Below are 22,373 nucleotides of genomic sequence, written 5' to 3'. Positions count from 1 at the left end.
AGGGGGACGAGGACTCTCTGGCAATTATCCGAGGATCCTCTGACCTCAATTGTATCACTGTGTCCAACACCATAATCTGACCTAGTGTACATCTGCTGTGTTTCACCCTCAGCCTCTAGGACACTTCCATCTGACTGCTCGCGATTGTGCTTTACTGGTTGCTATGACAACTCCTCCAGTAAGCAAGCAACAAATTAGCATCTTTTTGCTGCCTCTTGCTGTTCATTGTAATGTTTTTTTTTTAAAAGAAACCACTTCAGTCAGAGTGTTTGTGTAACCACTGCATAAAATGTACATGTGAGGTCATTGTTCCTGTGATTGCAAGTATTGTCCAAATACCAGCATCAGCCAGGTGTGACTCACACCTGCTGCATCAATTAGCACAGCTTGACAGATTTTGTATTACTGCTCTTTATGAAAGGTGCCCGGCTCTGTGACCTTGTGCAGAAGCAGACAAGACTTCTACTCAGACAGCACCGTGGAACTGAAAGGACAAGGATTTAGAAAAGTGCACTTAGTGAGCCTGCATTTAATCACATCTTCTGTTCTGAGAGCACATTCACATGACAAGATAGTCTTGTGACATTAATACGAACAGACTGAGGAAGGCCAGTTTGCTAATAAAGGTTTGCTAATAAAGTTAAAAGGACCTGTGATTCCAGTGCGCAGGTGCTCTTTGGATTACAACTTTATGGATTTTTTTTTTGTTGTACAAAGCAGGTTATTCAGGTTTTGTGAACGTGCACACAACTACTATAAATTTGTATTTTCAATTAATTATTTATTCTAGGGCTGCAACTAACAATTGTTTTCATTGATGAGTAATCTATCAATTACTTTCTCAATTGACTTGATTATAGTTGTTTGGTCTATAAATATTCGAAAATGGTTAAAAAAACATCAGTGTTTCCCAAATCTCAAGATGACGTCTATGACTACTGTCAAAGACGGGTGAAGAAACCCGAAAACAATCACACTTAAGAAGCTGGAATCAGAGAATTTTTACTTTTTCTTCTTAAGAAGTTACTCAAACTGATTATCAGAATTGTTGGCGATTATTTTAATAGTTAACAACTAATCGATTAGTCGTTGCAACTCTAATTTATTCTAGAAAACGTCAGAAAACAGTTAAAAAGAAATGCCCATCACTGGCCCAGGGTATGACTTCAAATTGCTTGTTCTGGCTGAGCATTCAAAAGATATTGAATTCACTATAATATAAATCAGAAAAAATGCGAATCATTATATCTAAGAAACAGCTGGAGCAAGGGATTGTTAATTCTGCTACATTTTGGATGAGAAATGACTTCAAAAGTGACTGTTGTCCACTCAATTTCTGTCGGTTAATTATTTTGGCACCAGGCAGCTGATGAGCTTCTTGCAGCAGCTTAAGAGACAAACAGTAAAACGTGTGTGAGATGCTTCATGCACAGATAAAGAGGAAACACTGCAGCTCATCTGCATTTTCTTTCTATCTCTACTTCTTCCTTCTGCTCACATCCCCTCTAATGCACTCTAATCCCTGGCCAGCTCTAAGTATTCCTCCTCTGTTTGTTGCTGGGACAAAATGAGGTGGGACGAGACTTGTGCCAGGGAAGCCTCGGTCCAGGCCGTCCCAGCAGGAGGGGGCAGGTCCAGGAGATTACAGGCCAGCAAACAGATTGGAAGTCTGTTTGCTAGCCGACAAATACACACTGTAAACTGTGGTGTTTACATTGCTTCAGTGTGTTTTTGTACGAGTTACTCACTACCAGAGATTAGTCAGATTAGTAACATTTATTATAACAGGGTAAACCCACTGAGATGCATCGTCTCGCTTTCAAAGGGTCCCAATAGAAGGAAAGATAATTAGGAAGTGAGAGTATGTGCTTCCTGAAACTGAAATAATTGGAGGCGCTCAAAAGACAAATAATATATTTTCAGCTCATATACTAGTCTAGTCTAGTACAGTCAGTAATCTAGCATAGTCATTTCGATAATTGAAAAACATCAGGATGATAAATAAGCATTTGTGTGTTTTTCAGATGATCAAATTTAATAATATACGCCGCAGAGAACACGATTTAGTTGCTATCTGGTGTTGCCTCATTTATCAAAAGGGGCAACCCACCAACTTTACCCATTAAAATCGGTTTACTTGACATATAGAGCACTGCTCTGCCTGCGAATGTGTTCTGCGGCTCTGGAGGAACATCGTTAAGTCAGAAACTAAGCCCTGATGATGATACAGGTTCAGGGCTTTTAAAAATTATTGCGTGAAGTTTAAACAAGGTAGGAGGGTTTAAAGAAAGACACTTTACAAGTTGCGTTCTTCTCGGCTTTTGCTGCATTACGTCTCTTCAAAGTCCTTAAACTTTACGGGAGCACATCTGTAAACTGGCGGCGTGGCCCTTTAAAGTACCGAAGCATACAGGGTGAGAGTTGAGTTAAAATTCTGTGCAGCTATTTCACTTCTTTCAGAACATGAGTGCATCTAAATCATCAGCACTGCAGAAAACCTTTCTGTGTCCGTCTCAAGGGCAAGAAGTCCAGACTGATCCGCATTTTACAGTCCTTAAGAATCCGTCCTCGGCCACAGCGGGACGTCCAGTAATCATGCCAACACACAGAGTCAATGACACTGATTCCCTCCAACAAATGCTCCCATTTCACGGTCAGAAGCCCTCACCTCACCACCACCAAAACAGTTGGCTAATCCCTCGGTCCAACCCCCTGGTGAAGAGGAATCTGCTCAGAGGAGATCTGAGGAGGAGGGTCTGGTACTCCGTGTTCAGCCTGCTCATACATTTTGGAGTTGTAAGACTTTAAGAAAAGGCTCAACTTTCTACTGCAAAGAGTGAAATGTCAAACAAGTTCTCTATTCAGATTTATTCCTGAATTCATAATGTTCCGAGGAGAAGAATGACTGTTGATGGCAGAAAGAAGCCATTATGTCGTGCAGCTCAGACACTCACATTTTCCTTGACTGATTGCGGGCTTTAGCTGTAAGAGTGGGGTTATTTCTGAATGCTGGATACTTACAAACTATAGATAATCAGAGTAATTGTTCCACTAGAGGCTGCAGTTTGCTGCTTTTGGGGAAAAAAAAACTAACCTTTCAAAGCAATTCAACACAATACTAAAGCAAATGTGCTGTGAAATCCACCAAAACCTTAAGAGACAGGACAGCTTTATCCCAGCTGGCACTCTACGGTGATACAACTCTACCGTGGTCAATTAAATTTGAATCATTTAATTTTTGATATTGCTCTTTTTTCTACATTGTCCAGCTCAGAAAATAATGAATCCATCCAACACCTCCCTCTCATCCTCTCTCATTCTAACCCATTATGATTAACAACCAACTCATGCTCTATTTCTTCTCTGCACAGAAAATCCCATTTCCATATTTAATTTTTCCACACTATGATAAAAGCCAGACTGCTGGGTTAGCGGTATTGCGAGCTTCACATTTACAACACAAAGACACATGTTTTTCACTGATTGTTGGCTCTCCTTTCCTCATAGGGTTTATTTCTAGAGAGCAGATGATCTTTGAAGTAAGAACTAAACATTTAAGAACCGTTATATGAAGACTATTTTTTCCCTAAAGACTTTGGAGGGAAAACGAATCCCACAAAGCAATTTGACACAATGCAAATGTGCAGTGAAATCCATGAAATCCCTGCTTCTAAGAAGGGCTGTCAAAACAGTTCATTTTATTTCTGTTTTAATACAACAGGCCAAGTATCAAAAGACTACTACATGGAGAAATCCAGGGAACAGTGGGTGGCAAATGCTGTTAGTTGCTCAGCTCCTTCATGCAATGACACTTCTGTTTTTACTTATTAATGCAGCGATCAATGTTTCTGTCTGTCAGCAATAGAGATGGAAATCGAGAACTGGTTCCAAACTGTACAAATAGTTCACCTCCAAGCTTATCGATTCCTTTTATCAATGTCAGCGTGTTTTTCTGACAGTTGCAAAACACTGACGTCAAACTCCTGCGGCTACGCTGCTGGAAATCTACAACGAGAAGAAGTCATGGCAGAGAGGAAGAAACGGTCCAAACCGCGGCTTCATTTCATGAAGAGAGATGACAATAGAAGGCAAAATCTTACGCTATAATTATGTTAGCACCGTGCATGCAGGCTTGGCAGATTTCTTTGACTAAGTAAACCTAAATGAAAACAAATTCTGTACAAATATTGTCTCATTTCACCCATTTTCTATGATAACACAGGTGCTACAATTAGCTCTTGTGTTACAGTCAGCACAACTAAAGCTGATCAGGAATCAATGAAGGAATCCATAAAGACTTGTAACCGATAAGAAGAATTGACAGTGGCATGGGTAGCAAATAAAATCTTATTAGTTCCCATTAATCACTTGGATACAGGGCTTAAACAGAGCCACATGTTGCAATACTTGTTTATCGAAATGAGGTTAAACCGTGTAAAGTAAAACCATGAGCACAGTAAAACAGTAGCACTAAAATGTGCCTTTAAACTGCTTTAAAATTAAATTAAGTCTAATCAGGGACATGAGCTTTAAGCTGTGCTTCAGCTAGATGCCCAATATACACATTACATCTGTTGCATTCATCCTTCCCCTGTAGCTATGTTTATCAGTATGGTCCCTGTTGAATAGAACACAACACTGCACGATTATGTCATTAAGAAAAAAAATAATCCCCAAAACTTATAATCAGTAAATTAACTGAAGAATACTTGCACTAAAGTCGTGATCTAATCATAGTCATTATAGACTGATGCAAATATTATTAGTGCTGCTGCATCACTGATAAGAGCAGCAGCATCATTTCAAACAGCTTTTTAAAGTGAAAACACATTTATATCCGTTTAGACTGAAACTACTCCTGCTTTTATCCCTTTAAATACATCTTTAGATCTTCTCCTTTCTGACAGTGTTGTTCTGAGTAACTGATGTTAAAACCTTATGTGCTACAACTGCACCACCTGCAGTCTCTCACCTCCACATTGACTGTGTAGTCGGAGCCGTCCAGCAGGGTGACTTTGCACTGCATGATCTTCACCTTCTTCACTCCTCGCAAGGGAGACCTGGACAGACGGCTGGTGGATGACCTGTGGGATACCTGGTCCTCCTCCTGCTGCTCCTGAGAGGAAGAAAACAAGGGTCACTTCACAGTAATGAGTTGCATAATTCATTTAGATGTATAATTGCAGTTTTCCACATTTGTTGCCTGGGACTATGAACGGCTCTTGGGTTGAAAGAGTTCACAGACCAGAAGAAAAAAAACCTTCTGCCCTTCTTCCCTAAATGTCAGCTTCTTCATGGGGTCATCTTTGACAAAACCACCCGTTCTGTCACATGTTCAAAACCTAAAAATAGAGACCAGGACCCTGAGTGAATGTAATCAGGTCCCACTGAGTGGAGCTGGAGGTGTACTGCCATTTTGTCTTAAACAGAGAAAATCCAATTTTCCACTTGGCTGAAAACAAAGCCCTTCCTGACTGACTTCATGCTGAAAAAGGGGCCTTTGGCTTCCAGACATTTTTTCTTCTTACTCACACGCAAAGTGGATTTAATGCCTCTTTTTATTTTTATATTGAAAATTTCTTATCTTGCTCTTCAGGCTATATCCATCGCATTGTGCCTATCTAATGGAGCTCACGCGGACCAGTTCTCCCTGTGGACCCGTTGAGATGTAGTGAGCAACCAGACAAGAAAATTACTGTCACCTTTCGAGAGCATGAGAATTAAAGCGACAGTAGACTTTAAATTTGATTTAGTTTAGTTTCAAGAACTACCAAAGGATGAATTTCAGACATTTACGGATGATTTGTGGCTGACAGAAATAGGCACCACAGACCACTTCATTCATACGTGCACCCTGCTGGACCAGAGAAGTGCCTCAGCCTGAGCATGTGTCTCACAGGGAGGACTGATAGCATTGTGTCAGAGTGCTGTGAATCTCTCAGCCTTGTTCCTGCCAATTCACACAGCTCCGACAATTGCAGAGCATCATCCATCATCCTCAGTGTGACACAATGAGGGACGTTTAATCGAGTCAGGCTTTAAAGGATTCTGGCATGGATCCACTTAACAAGCAACACCTTCAGTGACGCAAGGAGATTATACATTTTCAAAATCATTGTTAGCCATGTTCGTGGCTGAAAATTGTTGGTTGATCCGCTTGACTGAAATATCTCAATAACTACTGGATGGCCTGTTAAATTGTGCACAGATATTCATGGTCCCCAGTGGACGAGCTGTAGTAACTTTGATCCTGTTACCTTTCCTCTAGAGCTTGCCAACAAACCGAACTAATGAAATAATTAAGATTAGACCTGCTAATCCTCCACATGTTAGCATTGTAATTGTGAACATGTTAGCATGCTGATGTTAGCATTTAGCACAGCCTCACAGAGCTAGTCTTGCTTTCGTTTTTGTGAGCACAACATAACACATGTGAATCAAAGAGAAACATGAGATCTTTAGCTTCCAATAGTCATGCATAAAATAATACAAATAATTTCATATTACATGCTTACATAAATATCTTAATATAGAACACTTAAAAAAAGATATCTGTAACTAAAACGACTAGACAGAAATTTTGGTAAAATTAAAGTAAAAATCTTGCAAATCCAATGTTGTCATAAGGAAATGGTGGCCTAGCTACCTCAGTATACACAATATGGCAAAATCTCTCATATTCATACATTGTTTGTTATCATTTTTTGCGACATTGCCCAAGGCATAATGAATCTATCCATCACCTCGCCCTGCTTCTCTCTCATTACATTATGATTCATGTGTTAACTCATGCTCTATTTCTTCTCCTCATCAAATGCTCCACTTCCATACTTACATTTGCCCACATCATGATAAAAATCGCTGTTAGGTCAGTGGACATGTGAGCATGCTCAAACTGCAGTGAGAAGCTCTGACGACTGAACTTTCTCTTTGGCTGTGGTGACTTTGACCTTCTGACTTCTTAATACTGGCAGCTTGTAAATGATAAATCTACAATTTTAAACTTAATCCAGTGTTGATCTTTTTCTAAAGTCTTAGAAAAGACCATCAGCTACATGCCTGAAATGTCACGGAAATGTAAAAATGATAAGACAGGACGGCTTAGAGCTAATCCTCAACCTAATGTGGTCTGGAAACCTGCGTATACCGAACATCACTCAAATCTCTAACAACATTTTTCATTTGGATTATGAAATTATTTCCTGCCCTCCAGGTTGCAGCCATGGACAGACTAATAGTGGTGTGGCTTCAAGCCAGTCGAGGTAATTCAAACTTCAAATGATTTGTTTGGGATAAAACTGCCTCTTGAGCTATATCTGTAACAAATGTGTGACTGCCAAAGATTTGGAGTTCTGCCACATACTGAAGGCCAGGTCTGTTTGCATGTACAGCCCGTTGCACTGTTTTTCTTTCAACCAGTAAATCAGAGAATAAGCAGGAATCTGCTTTTAGCCTCAGACAGTCCCCCTGCAGTTTGGAAGCGCTGGAAATTCAATCTCTAGATCGATTAGATAGTGAGCCCAGAAGGTTGCTTGGGCCAAAATCTGCAGTTGAGCACTAAGTGTTCAGATAACATTCGAAGCTACTTGTGCTGTCTTGGACGCAAAATGTACATGCTGCATGTTTTGCTCTTCTGAACAGAGATTGCCGGTTTTAAAAGAGACTGAACTGCAGATTTTTCACTCTTCTGTACAAGAATATTAAAACACTCATTTAGCCCACAAGCCTGCAGCTGGATTGTGACTTGTTTAAATTTAACAGGAAATAATCATCAGATGGCAGTTGTTTATGCACTTAAGTGTGATTATTCACACTGCTTTACAAACAATGATATTTTTTCAAATTTCATGCATATTCCTTAACCAATAGTTATACATAAAAACCAATAATCAATTAATCATTAATGCGATATAATATAAAATGCACGTCTCCTCGGTTGTCTGCTAGGCTTCGTCAATATCGTGGCTTGTAATTGTAATGTAACTCACTGCAGTTAGTGCAGTCCAACAGTCAGTCTGTACCTCTGCAGGGAACAGCCCTGATTCAGTGGCTCACAAAATCCCTCATCGTTCATCACCTTTAAAGGCATCACGTCTAGGGTTGGACGATATAATGGTGTTGATGTTAGAAATGTGTCCACTGGTAGAGAATTGGTAAAACTTTCTCTAAGCCGTATTTACACACTGTCATTCACAGTGTGTGCACCGCTGCCCTGCTGCACAGCCAGCGAGTGGATGTGTTAATGACATCACCGAGTGTGGCTGCTTCAGACTCTTTTCTGCTTGCATGTAAATTGCTTTCCGCTCTTTCACTGGATGCATCCAAAAACATGTAGCAGTGATATCAGCGTAAAAACAGTCATCATTACAAATGAGTCCTCCTCCTACTGCATGCTCTATCCAGGCGCCACCCCTCGCCTCGACCAAACGGAGCATTTCCAGGAAGTGAGAACACATTTGACATGTACAAATGTGCTACATGTGTGAATTGACCACTCTGGACAATGTCTGGACCAGATTCTGTGGACCTTGTCAAGAGTTCATAAGAGAGATCAGCTTTAATGTCTCTGCCATATAATCAGGGCAGACAGCGTCTAGCAATCCAGCTGCGTCGCAGGGTCACATGATTTGTTCAGCAGGACTGTTTACCATGTTCCCATGTGCTGCAAGAGCGACAGTTGGTGTCAATAATGCACCTCCATCACATCTCTGTTGTTCTCATTTGAAACCCAAACGCTTCCATTTTGAAAGAAACTTAGTTTTACTGTTTTGTGTCTTTTGTTTTAAACCCAAGTGTTGTCTCATGTTGTTTTTGATCGTATGGAAGTTCCAAGAAAATCAAGCTTTCGGCCGTATCGCCTGTCCTTTTCCAACATAAAGCTGACGTAATGCTGGGAATGAAAACTTCCACACTTTGTCAGGCTTTTCTCAATCTGTGTTTCACCACATTTCCAAAATAAAGGCATGGAGCACTGACTGAAAGACATGTTTACAAGACTGTACCCACCATTGAGAACACTGAGCTCATGCCGTCAGTATTTTTCTCATTCATTTCCATTTTTCACACAAAGGCACAATTCATTGAGGAGTGGGATGAATGGTGAGTAATGTTTTCTCAATACAAGCCTGATCTAAAGTGATATGTAGCATTGTTTACGCCATAAAAACCACCCTCAAATCATTAAAGTGTTCTGTATGAGCGTGGTAAAATATGGAGAAGTATGTTAAAAGATAAATAAATGATCTTAATTGAACTCAAACTGTCGGTGACATCTGGCTGGATCCTCCTTTCACGACAGTGTTATGAAGAGGCTGACCTGTTCTTTTCTGGCCGGGGTGCTGTGTCCGGCGGCGGCAGGAAGCTGCTCCGGCGGGTTCTGAGGCGAGGCGGGTTCGGCCGCTTTAGCGTTCCCCTTCTGCGTCTCCTTGTTCTCCTGCGGCTGCTTGGCCTCCGAGTCTGCGCCTGATTCAGTCGTCATAGTAAATCACGCTGGAGTGGAGGAAAAGAGGAGGGGGAAAAGGAGATAAGTCAGCTGACTTGTTATGAATTGATCTACTGTCGCTTTTCAGCCGTGTGTAATGAGAAGCTCCTGCTCTGATGCAAATGCAGAGATGCGGACGTTGGTTGACAGCAGAATAAAAAGTGAAATTAATGTAAGTGGCTTAGGTGCACTCCAGGCCCGTTCTCAATAATCTCAGGAGTGTCAGTAGCTGATAATGGAAAGTGCTTAGACTGCTGGTGCCCTGACATCCACAATATATTATACAATATATTGTAATGCCTTCTAACAAAAACTGGTTCACAACACTCTTAGTAGGGCTGCAGCTAAGGATTATTTTCATTATCTGACAACTATTTTATCTATTAATCATTTGGTCTGTAAAAGATCAGAAAATAGTAGCATTAGAAGAGCATTAGCATAGAATTTTCCCCAGGGCCAACTTACATCTTGTTTTGTCCAAAACACAAATAAATTCAGTTTACATCGATATAAAACAGAGAAAAGCAGCAAATCTTTTAACTTTTTTTTTTTTTTTAGAAAAATTGCAAAAAAGAGCTTCAATTATCAAAATGGTTGCTGATCAACTTTCTGTCAATTGCCTGATCGAGTGCTTCACTTATTGTTGCAGCTCCTATCATCATATTTGGAGCAATTCAGTCGCCTATTTAATTTAATTCAAACAACTGATAAATTTACTGATCCGATTCGACTAATTATGTGAATAAGGGGAAATTTACAAATCTATTTATTAATTAGAACTAATTGATCAAATGAAAATGCTGAACATCTGTACATTAAAGCTTTTCGAAAGTGACAATGTGCAGCTTCTCGCTGCCTCTTGCATCAATAAAAACTGAATCCGTTTGTTTTCTGCCTGTTGTTAAGACAACGCGGACTCTGAGAATTTACAAAAGGCTTTTATTACTCTAAATTTCATGTTCCAATTAAGCGATTTACCATTGAGTCTATAAATAACGCATTACTGTTTCCTAAAGCCCAAGGTGACGTCTTCAAATGTCTTGCTTTGTCTGTACAAAAGTCCAAATATGTTCAGTTTACAGAATCAAAAACAGAGAAAAGCAGAAAATCCTCACAGTGGGGAAGCTGTAACCAAACAATATTTGGCATTTGTGAACAACTATTAAAATAGTTGTCAACTGACTAATAAAATAATTACTAAAACAATCAGTTAAGAATATTTTTGCAGAATATTTACACACAACCATCCCAAGTATCTGAACTGCACCAGTACGTGTCATTCATAGCATGACCTTCTCCCTCTGTGAATAGCAGCATACCAGCGACAGATGGGGTCCCAAGGGCCTAAAACTGGGTAATGAGAGGAAACATCTAATGGCCAGATCTGCAAAACAGAGATGACAGATAGGACGGATCGCACTGGGGGCCCCCGTGCTAACCGTACCCACAGGCTTTGACATTGGGATGTGGGGTTTGGAGGGCGTGTATGCGGGCGGGACAGCAACACTGGGCCTCTGCTGCAGCGAGTCTGGGGTTTGTAGTACGGATGCCTGTCATTCTGCCGTTGGCCCCGCTTCTCCCCGAGCTCTATTTATAGGGCCGTGTTTACTCTGGGGAGGGAGGATCTCTGACTTTCAGCAGTGGCCGGGGTCGGCAGCCTCTGGATCAACAAAAGCAACACTGTGGGCTGAGGCAATCCCCAAATCTTCTGACATGTCGAATAAAAAAACTACTCCAACTACAATGGAGAGCGATGCCTGTAAATATGTAAATAAATAAATAAATAAATACAAATAAAACGATTATTTTTGAAACACTGTGAGCAAGAGTTTGCTTTTTGGGGTCAAGATATTTTACAATTTGTAACAAGAAACCCACCTCAGTTACAAAACTTCAAACATCCACGAAGGCTTTTTCGAGGACTGAATTTGGCCCACATGCCTAACTCCACGTGTCCTGCTGTGAACAGCACTGGCAGGCACATAGCTGGATTATTAACAGCTGGAGTCCATGTCCACATCGTGCCTCTGTGTTGTTTTCTTCATCTTCCACTCTTTGACAGCGTTACTTCAAAAACACTTTGAGCTGAACTGAAATTAATGTTTTATTGTCTCTGATAAAGCCTTGCAGTTGTGATTCTCCGCAAACGAAAACGTCTAGATTCAACATCATTTGGTATTACTGCTTACTATAATGCAGAATGATAGAGTTCTTAAGTAACGCCAAAGGGTAATTCATCTTTGCTAATGAGCTGTGGGTTTAAATCCCAATGGAATTACTTAAAATAGGATTACAATATAAAGCCAAATCAAGCTTTGCCAAGTTACAAAAATCACTTCAGAACAGAGTTGTTGGTGTTTAAATGGATCACAATGATGTTCACTCAAAACAGCAGTAAATCTAGACTTGGAAGGGCGTCACTTGAGTCTTATGTTGTTTCGACATTTCTGCCTGTGCTTTCAGAGAAGTCAGGAGCATCAAGGGCCACTGAACGCAACATGCTGATCAAACTCTTTCTGATGTCCGACATCAATAACTTCAGGTGCTATAAAAAGGCCATTAAGATGACGAAATCTAGTGGAGCGATGAACTCACAAGATCCAAAGTCCAACCCTGGCTTTTCAAAGGGCATGTTGTCAACAGGAGGATAACTAATTCGAAACCTCTCTGCTGCTTTGTTGTGTCATGTGTTGAGGAGCGGCTCAGTAGTCAGCTGACAGATGATGGCTGCACAGCTAACCTTGGCTTCCCTTAACCCTGCTATGAAACAGGAACTATGGTAGGAAGGGAGGAAAGGAACATCTTTGCACCATAGAAATGGAGGAAGAATACGTTCAGTCACTGGTGACAGGCACTCTTCACAGGGCTACACAACAGCCCACACAGTAGCCTTGTGTGTGGCCCTCACCATGGACTGGCACATACATTATGCATTCAGAAAGCTGCATTCACAACTCATTTAGCACCCTGGATTACTGCTAGTACACAGGATTGCACCAACATACCCTAATCATAGAGTATAAGATTCATCTTAAGAAGGAAAAAATCTAATCATCTGCAACACTTTCAAATAAACTAACATGTGCTTTGCTGCTGTGTTGCCGACTCATCTTTGCACAACAGAGATTCAACCTCTCAGGCCATGAACGCTTTTACATGAGCTGTCAGAACAGTTGGTGTTTGTAAGGTTTTACCAGGACGATCCTCTGGCTCACAGGACGTACGGATGGGGTTCAACAGCATTTTATTGAATCCTTGAATCAACTTCGACCCAACTCAAAGATGTCTGATCACCTTTAGTTGGCTGAGAAGGCAGAAACACTACAGTATCTACAGGCAGCCTAATTGATGTTGCTCAGAAGCTGCTACCTGCAGCAGTTTGTGAATCCATTTGGAAGCTATGCACATTTTTTACAATATGACACTCCCATTTCTACACCCCCTTTTAGCCAATTAGCATGAACACAAACACATACCTTTAAAACACACACACACACACACACACTTGAGCCAAATGTCAGCCTCCTTGGGCGAAAACAGAGTGGGGAAATTTTTGTGGATCGACCGACAGAGCGAGCCACAGAGCTGCTGACTCGCAGCTAAAAATACTGAGACGATACAAAATGTTTGACAAGAGATTTGTTAGCATAACAGCATAATGAAATCCAGTATTTAGCCTGGTGCAAAATGGAGCCCTAACAGGTAGTAGTACGTACGTTTAGTGCATCAGTAAATCCGAAGAATTATTAAAAAGCTCAGCACTGAAGATGAAAAGTGAAGAACACCATGACTGAAAACACTAAAGAACACAGAGAAAAGAAAGAAACTCAAACCTCACCTGCAGAAAATGAAAAACAATGCTACAACCCTGAGTGTCAACTTAGTGTCAAAGACGTCATCAAATTTATCTCCAAAATTAGCACATTAAACAGCTTTTCACTCAACTGTCACCTGATGGAAAGCACGCTGTTTTTCCTCAGTTTGCTTGCAGATAAAACTGATTTTCACAGTGATCTGTCTTCTAAAGAGGACCAAACAGAAACCATCAATCTACTCGTCTTCCCCCACAAACAAACACTCTTTTCTCAGAAGAACAATCACATCATTAATACTGCAGACAAACATTTCTTCTTTCCAATATGAATCAAACTAACCGACAGTTAATCAAACCTGCTGTCTGCCATCAAACAAACCAATTTAATCAGATATCAAATGTGACTGATGAGACAACCCACTGCAGTGGATATTCATGTCCACGCTAACAGCGCAGCAGAGGTTTATCAGTATGCATCTACATTACATAATTGATCACTGACACTAAACGCTGTGCTGCCGGCCCCCGCGTGCAGACTCCCATTTTAAGGTCCATTTGTGATTGTAATACACACTGCTGGAAAGTGGCCTGTGTGCACACATAGTCACACACTCACTCACTGGAAGATGAGGGACTGCCATCTGTGCTGAGTGCCATTAGCCGGAGTACACCACAGCTGGGCCCATCCCTGCAACCCCTGCCCCCACACCCATTACCCCCCTGGGGGCTTATGGAGGCTACATGGATGGAAATGGTTGGCGTTTTTTGACACGTCAGGGCCCATCCCGAGCAGTCCGGCTGTATATGATGCGACCCCTGTATTTGGCTGCAGGGCTGACAGCTGTCACACACAAACCCAGCTACTGTAATATGATACCATGTAGCTGGTCCGGCCACTCAAATGAGACACCTCTGCTGAGGGGTTACAGATCCCCAAAGGAATTTCAACTGTCCAGACGTCCAAACAAACAAAATTATTGATATGTTTTGCCATAAAAGTGACGTTCTATTCGAGGCAAACCATGTCTGTTTCCAATATTCACTGTTGTTAACATTTACATTATATTTGAGGTATCCAGTGAATACACCTCAGTGACTTATAATAGATGCAACATTAGATTCAGCTCTGCGTGCACAGAGTGCCGCCATTAATGGCAACCACTGGTGAGAAGTTAGTCACACAAACCGAAGCCTGTATTAATTTTTTTGCAGAAAAAAGCTAAATTTTGTAGATCCACAATAATTTGTTGTTAAATTGATTAATCAGCAACACTTTTGATAATCGAATATGTTATTTTTCAAACAAAAATGTGATTATTTTCATGGTTCCAGCTTCTCTGATTGGGAACACTTGCTGCTCTTGTCTTTTGCTGGAGTAAATTTAATCTCTTTGGATTTTGGACTGTTCATTGAAGAAGACACTTGAAGATGTCACTTTGGACCTTAGGAAACTGTGATGGACTTGTTTTATGACATTTATAGGCCAAATGATCACTTGATTAATCAAGAAAATACAGCACTCGTTATCTTAAGCAATAGAATTATGTAAACCTTTAAGACTATGTGCCAAACGTGCTCTCCAGCATCAAACCCCGAAGAGCTCAGAGATAAAACTGCAAAACCAGAAAGTAACACTTTATGCTGAGGTACACACATTCACCATTGACGAGTTGCTTATTAGTATGCATTAGCAAAATACTGGCTATTTATTAATCATTATAAAGCACTTAATAAGCCCTTATTCTGGAGGTTATGTCCAACAACTTCCCTACTTTATAGCAATAAGAAGTAATTAGGACGTTATTGATGGAAAACTCTTATTTAATGGCCCTGTAGTAGTAGAATCTGGTCATATGGCAGAATAATGCATTAACAAGTCATTTGTAATGACTAATAAAGAGCCCATATACTACTAATATGCATACTGATAAGCAGCTAGTTAATAGTAAATATGTGTGCCATAATACTAAGTGCTTCCAACAGAAAAGACTGGAGTGGAGGCAACAGTATGACCCCGGCCACCATGTCTTTATCTGAGCCTCAGTCCACCTAAACTGGTGTAACAAGCAACACGAGGAACCAACTGCTAGTCTGACACTCTAGTGAGACCTGTTTTGGATGGATGAATTGAGTTAAAGACATGCACAAAATGTTCCTCAATAACATCTCACAGCTTAGCACAGTTCAGTCCTGCAATCAACAATTCATGAAATTTAAACAACCCTGATCTGTTTTCTAACTCGGTGGGTTCAGCCAGAACATTCTCCAGCTCTGGTGGAGCACAAACACAGAACGCAGAGAACGTTCTGACCATTTAATATAGAGCGCCAACAACACAACGAATGTTTGTCCAAAAACTTCAGTGACTGAGCAAAACATCTACAAACTGCTGCTTGCAGATCACCTTTTATCTCATCACTGAAGGAGTGTTGGGATAAAGAAACATTTTGCATATATGTTTAGGTGCCAGTTCATTAGGTACACTAGCTAAAGCAATGCAGTCTAGTACAACAGTCCTGCAATAAATCCAACCATCATGGATGTTCAGTTTTAGTTCAGACTGTTTTAGAGAGGTGTGGATTCAACTTCACAGTCATTCTGAAGACTGTAGGTTGTGGAGCTGTTGAACTCATAGATATGACTGGGGTGGACAAAATAATGCCAGTATAAAGTAAAACAATTGTGCATAAACACTCATGTCATCCATTGCAAAAACTGAGTTTTTTCTGAGACGTCCATGAAATTAAAATATCTTTGCACATTTGATTTTTTAATTAAGTTGCTGTTTCAGAGGCTTTTCATCCGTCGATTTTAGCTGAACCCTTCTAGACTGAACTGGACTCCTCACTGCACACCTCAACCGCAGAACTTGGTGAGGATAGACTCGTAACATGAAGGTGACTCCACGCTGAGAGCATTTTTCGCTGAGGAGGCCATAAATCCTGTCGGCTTGCTACGTTTACATTCTTGGCATTACTGTCTCTAGCAGTAAGACATTCAAGGACACAACAGACAGACCAGCTAACTTATTGTTATCTCAACCTGACTGAGCACTTCATTATGAGACACGATTGGTGTAGCCTTTGATGGCGTCCAGGTTCGGTTTCCCTGATAGCCAAATAGAAACATCACCACTGTAGTCTAACAGGGAAACAACTCCTGAAACGTATTTACACAGGAGTTCATAGATCTCAATCCAGTTGCACAGCTCAGTTTGACAAAGGGAAAATCCCCTGTTAATGTAAAAGATTAGAAGTAAACCTTGGTAGCTTGATGAAGAATTAATAACTTATTATACAGCGGCTGAGACAGGCCAATAGGGATTAAGCATTTTATGAGATTAGCTATAGGTAATCAGTAAATCAGCTGTGAGTTGAGTTCCAATGATGTCTGCAGGAGACCATCATGTTGAAATGGAGCCACTGGGTTGTTGACATCAGCTGGGACAAATCTAAACCACACTCATCCTTTAGAAGTGTTTTGGACAGTGTGTGCTCATTGGGAAACCAACTATCAGATATCTAAAACAAGCTTTTCTGTCGAATTGACTAAAAAGCATTGACATCTTGAATGAATGGTATAATGTTTAATCCAATTTATAGATTAGAATAGATAAATGAGTTAGTCCACAACCCAAAAATTCTCAGTTTGCAAGGATATAAAACATTGAAAAGCAGCGAATGTTTGAGATTCTGCTTAAAGAAAATACTTTGATGGTTAATTTTCTGTTAACTAATTGTTGTAGCTTAATATAAATAAAACAGAAATCTGTTTAGAAATCTATTGCACTCTGCTGGGGCCTCCTTTATCATTCGAAGGGAGGTTTGAGCAGATGATATATTGTATTTATGGCATTTTTAGCTTTCAGAAAGAAGCATGAAATCTAATCACTGTTGTTGACCTTTTACAAAGAAAAACAATGACAAGAGGCTGTTGCTATTGTCCTTTACATGACCCAATTGTGTCTCATGCTGCTCAGTAGTTAGCTTACAGTGACCTGATCATATTATTGGTAGTTTTCCCTCATCAAAAAGAAAAGATAGGGAGACAAAGGACTCCTGAACCCGAAGACTCTTGAGACAAATTAGTGATTTTGGGCTTTAAAAACATAGTCGATTTGGTGGTTTATCCCAGTAAAGCCACACTATTCATGCAGAAGTCGGGTTCTTGCTGTTCATCCTGAATATTAAAGAATGTCAGCAGTTTTTAAGCCAATGTGGGGCAGACAGATCTCAACATCCCAATACACTGTTAACAGGTCAAAGTGGATTTAAGCTGCATTTAAAGCTGGACTCTCGGTGAACTATTAACTACGAAACGAGGCCTTTCAACGCTACTGCAACAACCGCTTACTGTGCATCTTAATTAAACTGTCAAGTCAGACTCCGGCCATTGCGTTCCGTTCCTCCAAGGATGTGAGGATGCTAAAAGAGGATCCGGACCGTGTCATCCTGCCCCTAACCACGCCTACCGCACTGCAGATCAAAAACACCCGAAGTATGTCGTCTTAACCTCCCATAATATGGCAATTTTAATCCATTAACTGCCTCCAAATGTTAGCATGTGTGCCAGTGACTCAGCGCTGTCCTTCGCTGGTGTAAAACACGGCGGGGTTACCGCCTGGAAAAAGCATCTCTACCGTCTTGGTTTCACCCGTTTTCCACTTTTCCTGCCTCGACACTGGGGGAACGTTAGCCGACTGTACCTTAAGCGGTTCGTTTCTCTCGCCCGTCCACTCGCTGACTTTTCAGCGACGAAATAACGGCCGCCGCCGGCAGCCCATTCAGCTTAAACAGGACATGTCGCTCCGACGGTCCGCACCGACGGGCTCCGGTGTCCAAAAACAACGGGATGAAGACGCTACGACCGACGGCTCGGACAAGCTAGCCACGTCCACTCGACTTTTCCGCCTGAGTGAATCCGGCAGGAGTGGATTTTAATGCTAATCATCTGTCATCGGCCGGCGCGCCTGTGGTCAGACGGACGGAATACAGCAAGAGAGGAAATAAAACGAAGAATTGTACGAACCGAGAATCTCCTGTGAGGCAGCTAGAGTGTGAGATTAGAGGAGAAAAGCGGCAAAAAGGAGGGTTTATTACCAGGTAAGCCGTCCTCGTTCGGCGGGTTATGCGACTCGTAGCGGGCTTCAGTTTCCTGACAGCGGTGCTACTCTGCTGCAGTTCCCCCTCTCCGCCAGCCTATCACACTCCACTGAGCAGCTCGGAGAAGAATTGTGGGATGTCAGGACGGCCGGGGCATTATTTTAGCAGCACACTCCCCCAACACACACACACACACACACACACACACTCACTCTAACAGGGCAAGGCAATTAATGGCACGAGGTTTGCTGTTTTACTGCGAAAAGGCAGCGCGAGTCATCTCTGTTCACGAGGAAATGTCATTAAAGGAAAGTGAATCGGTGGTGGAATGTAACAAGGCACATTTACTCAATACTGTGCATTTGTGATGTACTTAACATGACTAATTCCACTTTCTGCTGCTTCATCTGAATGAATTCTTCTCATGCAATCAAGGAGACACCGCAACAGCTGGAACGAGTCGATTAATCAGGAGTCGATTAACCAAAAAATGCTGTTTTGAAAGTAGAAATGCTGCTTTTCTCTCTCTACACTGGATATCTTTGGACTGTTTGGACAAAACATGCAATCTGATGAGCTCACCTTGTGAACTGTTTTGTATTTTCTCACAGTTCATACGCCAAACTGTTAAACTGTTAAGTTAGCTGCAGCAACAACGCCACAAAATCATGTAGATACTACAGCACTTCAGACACAACTACAGAGAGGTCTAAATGAAAAAGTCACATATTAAGAGCATCACTGTCTGCAACAAATTATTTCCACTACAATTCAGTTCGAAATTAGTATTTTTTAATATTACTTTACTTACAATCCACCTAACAGAACGCAAAGCAGTTAAAATAAGACAATCTTGACCTGCCGTGATGTATAAATGCTGTTTATGTGTTCAGGCGTCAGTAACAATAATCCAAAAATATAATAAAACACTGACAGCAGCTCCTCTCCTGTAAGTACATCCTGCTGGTAATAATAATAAGAGTATTATCAGAATGTGAAAATACTCTTATTATTATTACCAGCAGGATGTACATCACTGAACTGAGTACAGTACAAAACACTTCTCACAGATGTACTGACTGTATGCAACCAGCCTGGGGCACCAGAGAAAATACAATCCAAGACATATTAAAACAAGCCAATAGTAAGCATATGAATGCACTCTCTCTCTCTCACACACACATCTGCTGCCCTCCTCTACTGTAGGCACACACATGTGGGTGTGTGTGCACAAACACAGACATAAAAGCAAGTTTTTAATTAGTGTCTGGGAGGTTCTACTGGGGATTTGTGGGTTTTGCCTCCCAGTGGGAACTTGACCCAACTCCATCGCCCATTTTGCTTTTATTTCATCTAATTGCATTCATGCTAAAGTCGTATACCACATGCCAACACTCACTGTACACGCTGCAAATATAAACACACAGTCCTGCACATTACGGCTTCAGAGAATTTTCTGCTGCAGCCGTACGTGAATTCCCTAAATAGTAGCAGACACATAGCAGGCATGCTTTGCAGATAATAGAGGGTAAATGTAATGACACACACAGTGCAACTTATGTACAGCGGCCAGACAGCTGGCTGCTCATTCAGCTTCTAGCTAATTGTAGCACAGCTCATAAAACAAGCTCAGTGACAACACTGATGAATGTTTTGCATTGAAGACATATAATTCACATTACAATCTGAGGTGATTTAGCTTTAGCTTGAATTCCTAAAAAAAAAAAAAAAACAACTTTACCAGCAGCCACCAGCAAGGAGGGCGAGGTTTGGAGCTGCAGAGGCTTAACAAAAGATGTAACAAAATATTCCTGTAACCCTCGACGCTGGGAGGAGAAATAATAGCTGAGGAGGGCTGTAAGAAGGACAGTTTTCTCACAGGGACACTGTAATAACTCTGTGCAGCATCTGATGGGTTTTTATTCAGGTGATAAAATGACTAGAGGCAGCCTCACGGGTCAGATGATCATTATGGTAAAAGTGGTGGATCGTTGTGACCATTTAATATTCATTTCACATACTGTGATTCTCCAGAGTTTCACTTCCTCTCTTCATTTCTTGTTTTTAAAGCACAGACATTGTAGATGATAAACCTTGCTTAGAGTCCCAAAATAAACGGATACATGCATCACCATAATGCGTCTCTGTGTGTTTTTCTGCACAATAAGCAGTAGGATGTCTGCGCTCTGCACAGCCAGACAATAGTTAGCCACATTTAGAGCAGGTGGAGTCTGGCACAGCATTGTCATGACCCGACTGATCGTCTGAGACATTGCTCATCGTGGCCCGTCTGGCCAGTGGGTGGTGACGGTGCGCCTGTGATGCAGTAAACAGTCTTAGATGGGAAATGAAGAGTTACACACTAGTTTGTCTGCAAAGGAAATATTAATGCTCTGGCATATTTCAAACCAGCTGGCTGTGATGGAGCTCAAAAGGTTAACCGCTAACAGCTTGTCTACACAGGAGCGATTCAGTTGAGTTTTACAGGCCAGGTCCACACGTACACGAATATTTGTCAAAAAGTAGCTTTTTCTATGGAGCTTTGGCCTTTTGTTCACACTCAAGCACAGTTTTAGGTGACTGAAAACTGAGCTTTTGCAAAACTCCTTCCAGGGTGAAGATGCAGTGTTGACTTATAGATTTTTTTGTGTTGTGATGACTGAATGCACTGTTATCTCCTTCTTATAGTAGGATCAGACCTCTAGTTGCAGGTAGCTTACTAGTAATAGCTTTTTTCAGGCTTCTGATTGGCTGACATTAGGGTGAGGGTTATAGCACCGCCCCTCGTTTGGCATGCTTGTTTTCATATGGACAGAGATTTCTTTTTCAAACAGTGCTCGTGTGGACAGGATTATTTCCGAGAAGGAGGAGGAAAAACCCTGTTTTAAGAAATACTTTTGTTGTAGTAGACTGAGCATCAGTCGTCCATCTCACACATGTCTGACAGGACAGATACGCTTTTATTTTTCTACACCAAATTCAAAACGTCTGCTGTGAGAAAACGTGTATGAGCATTTAGCCGTTCACGTTTTTATGGCCAATCTAGAAAAACTTATCAGCAGGAGCATCTCCTGGGAATCCCTTCTTGCCCACCTTTAAGTCTAATATTCAGCGTCACTTGTTTACTTCAGCTCTGGTCCATTTTGCCGGCATGCAGTTGGCTTGTTTGACCTCTTGTGCGGGAATCTGCTGCTCACTCTTTTATATTCACTGGCATTGTTTTAGTTTTGTCAGTCTGGAGCACAAAAACAATGAGCTAATAGATGACAGCTTCAAAGTGTTGATTTTCAGTGGCATCAGCAGTACCGGCAAAGCTTTCCAAAAGCCCAACAATTTAACGTTAATAAATCAAATGACTAGTTTTAGAAAGCAGAAGACTTTTAAAAATCACAATGAATTCCAAGAAAAGTCATCATGTAGATTGGAAAAGTACAAGGACACAAAACCACTTAGTTTCTCAGAGAACAAAACCATTAAAGCGCACTTCATTTCTATTTTTTATGCCCTTTGATGCTTGTGTAATATAAAACAGGCAGCACACTCATCAGTGGAAGTCAGTAACTGCTGATCAGTTTTGTCATTTCCTGTCTGATGCATGTAAGAAAGACTCTGAACTTTGCCGTCACATGTTTTGAGTTCTAATCTTCGTTTTTGGAACGTAATACGCTGATTGACAAATGATCTATGGACAGTTTGGATTCACTGGAAAAGCGGAAGTCTTAGAGATAAATGATGCTTTAAGGAAATGTTTGCGGTAACAGATTACAGTCAAACACACCTTTGTAGAGATATCTGCCATTCTGAGTTTCTATCGTCTATGACTCCTCGCTCTCTGTATGTATAGTGAGTTGCAGATAAGTGTGAGTGCAGATCTATGACTCCTCAGGGCCTCCAGAGCAGCCCTTGGTCAGCAGAATGATTAATACCACACAAGACAGACAGCATGTGATCTCTGGACTCTGCTAAGCTTATGTGG

General features: G+C 41.1%; 1 protein-coding gene across 1 annotated transcript in view; it reads right to left on the bottom strand.

The window, feature by feature from the left end:
• epb41l3b (erythrocyte membrane protein band 4.1-like 3b) overlaps positions 1-22,373 on the bottom strand; it is a 54,668-nt gene that overhangs the window by 25,615 nt on the left and 6,680 nt on the right. The window contains exons 2-3 of the mRNA XM_041948269.1: positions 9,317-9,489; positions 4,973-5,116 (exon numbers count right to left, since the gene is read on the bottom strand). Coding sequence (XP_041804203.1) covers positions 4,973-5,116; positions 9,317-9,478 — 306 coding nt within the window. The 5' untranslated portion in view covers positions 9,479-9,489. The remainder of the gene's footprint in view (positions 1-4,972; positions 5,117-9,316; positions 9,490-22,373) is intronic.

The sequence above is a fragment of the Chelmon rostratus genome, chromosome 12 (assembly GCF_017976325.1).
Source record: "Chelmon rostratus isolate fCheRos1 chromosome 12, fCheRos1.pri, whole genome shotgun sequence".
In the NCBI taxonomy this organism is placed as follows: Eukaryota; Metazoa; Chordata; class Actinopteri; order Chaetodontiformes; family Chaetodontidae; genus Chelmon; species Chelmon rostratus.
The sequence above is the reverse complement of the archived record's forward strand: the minus strand, read 5'-3'. Positions and strand labels throughout refer to the sequence as shown.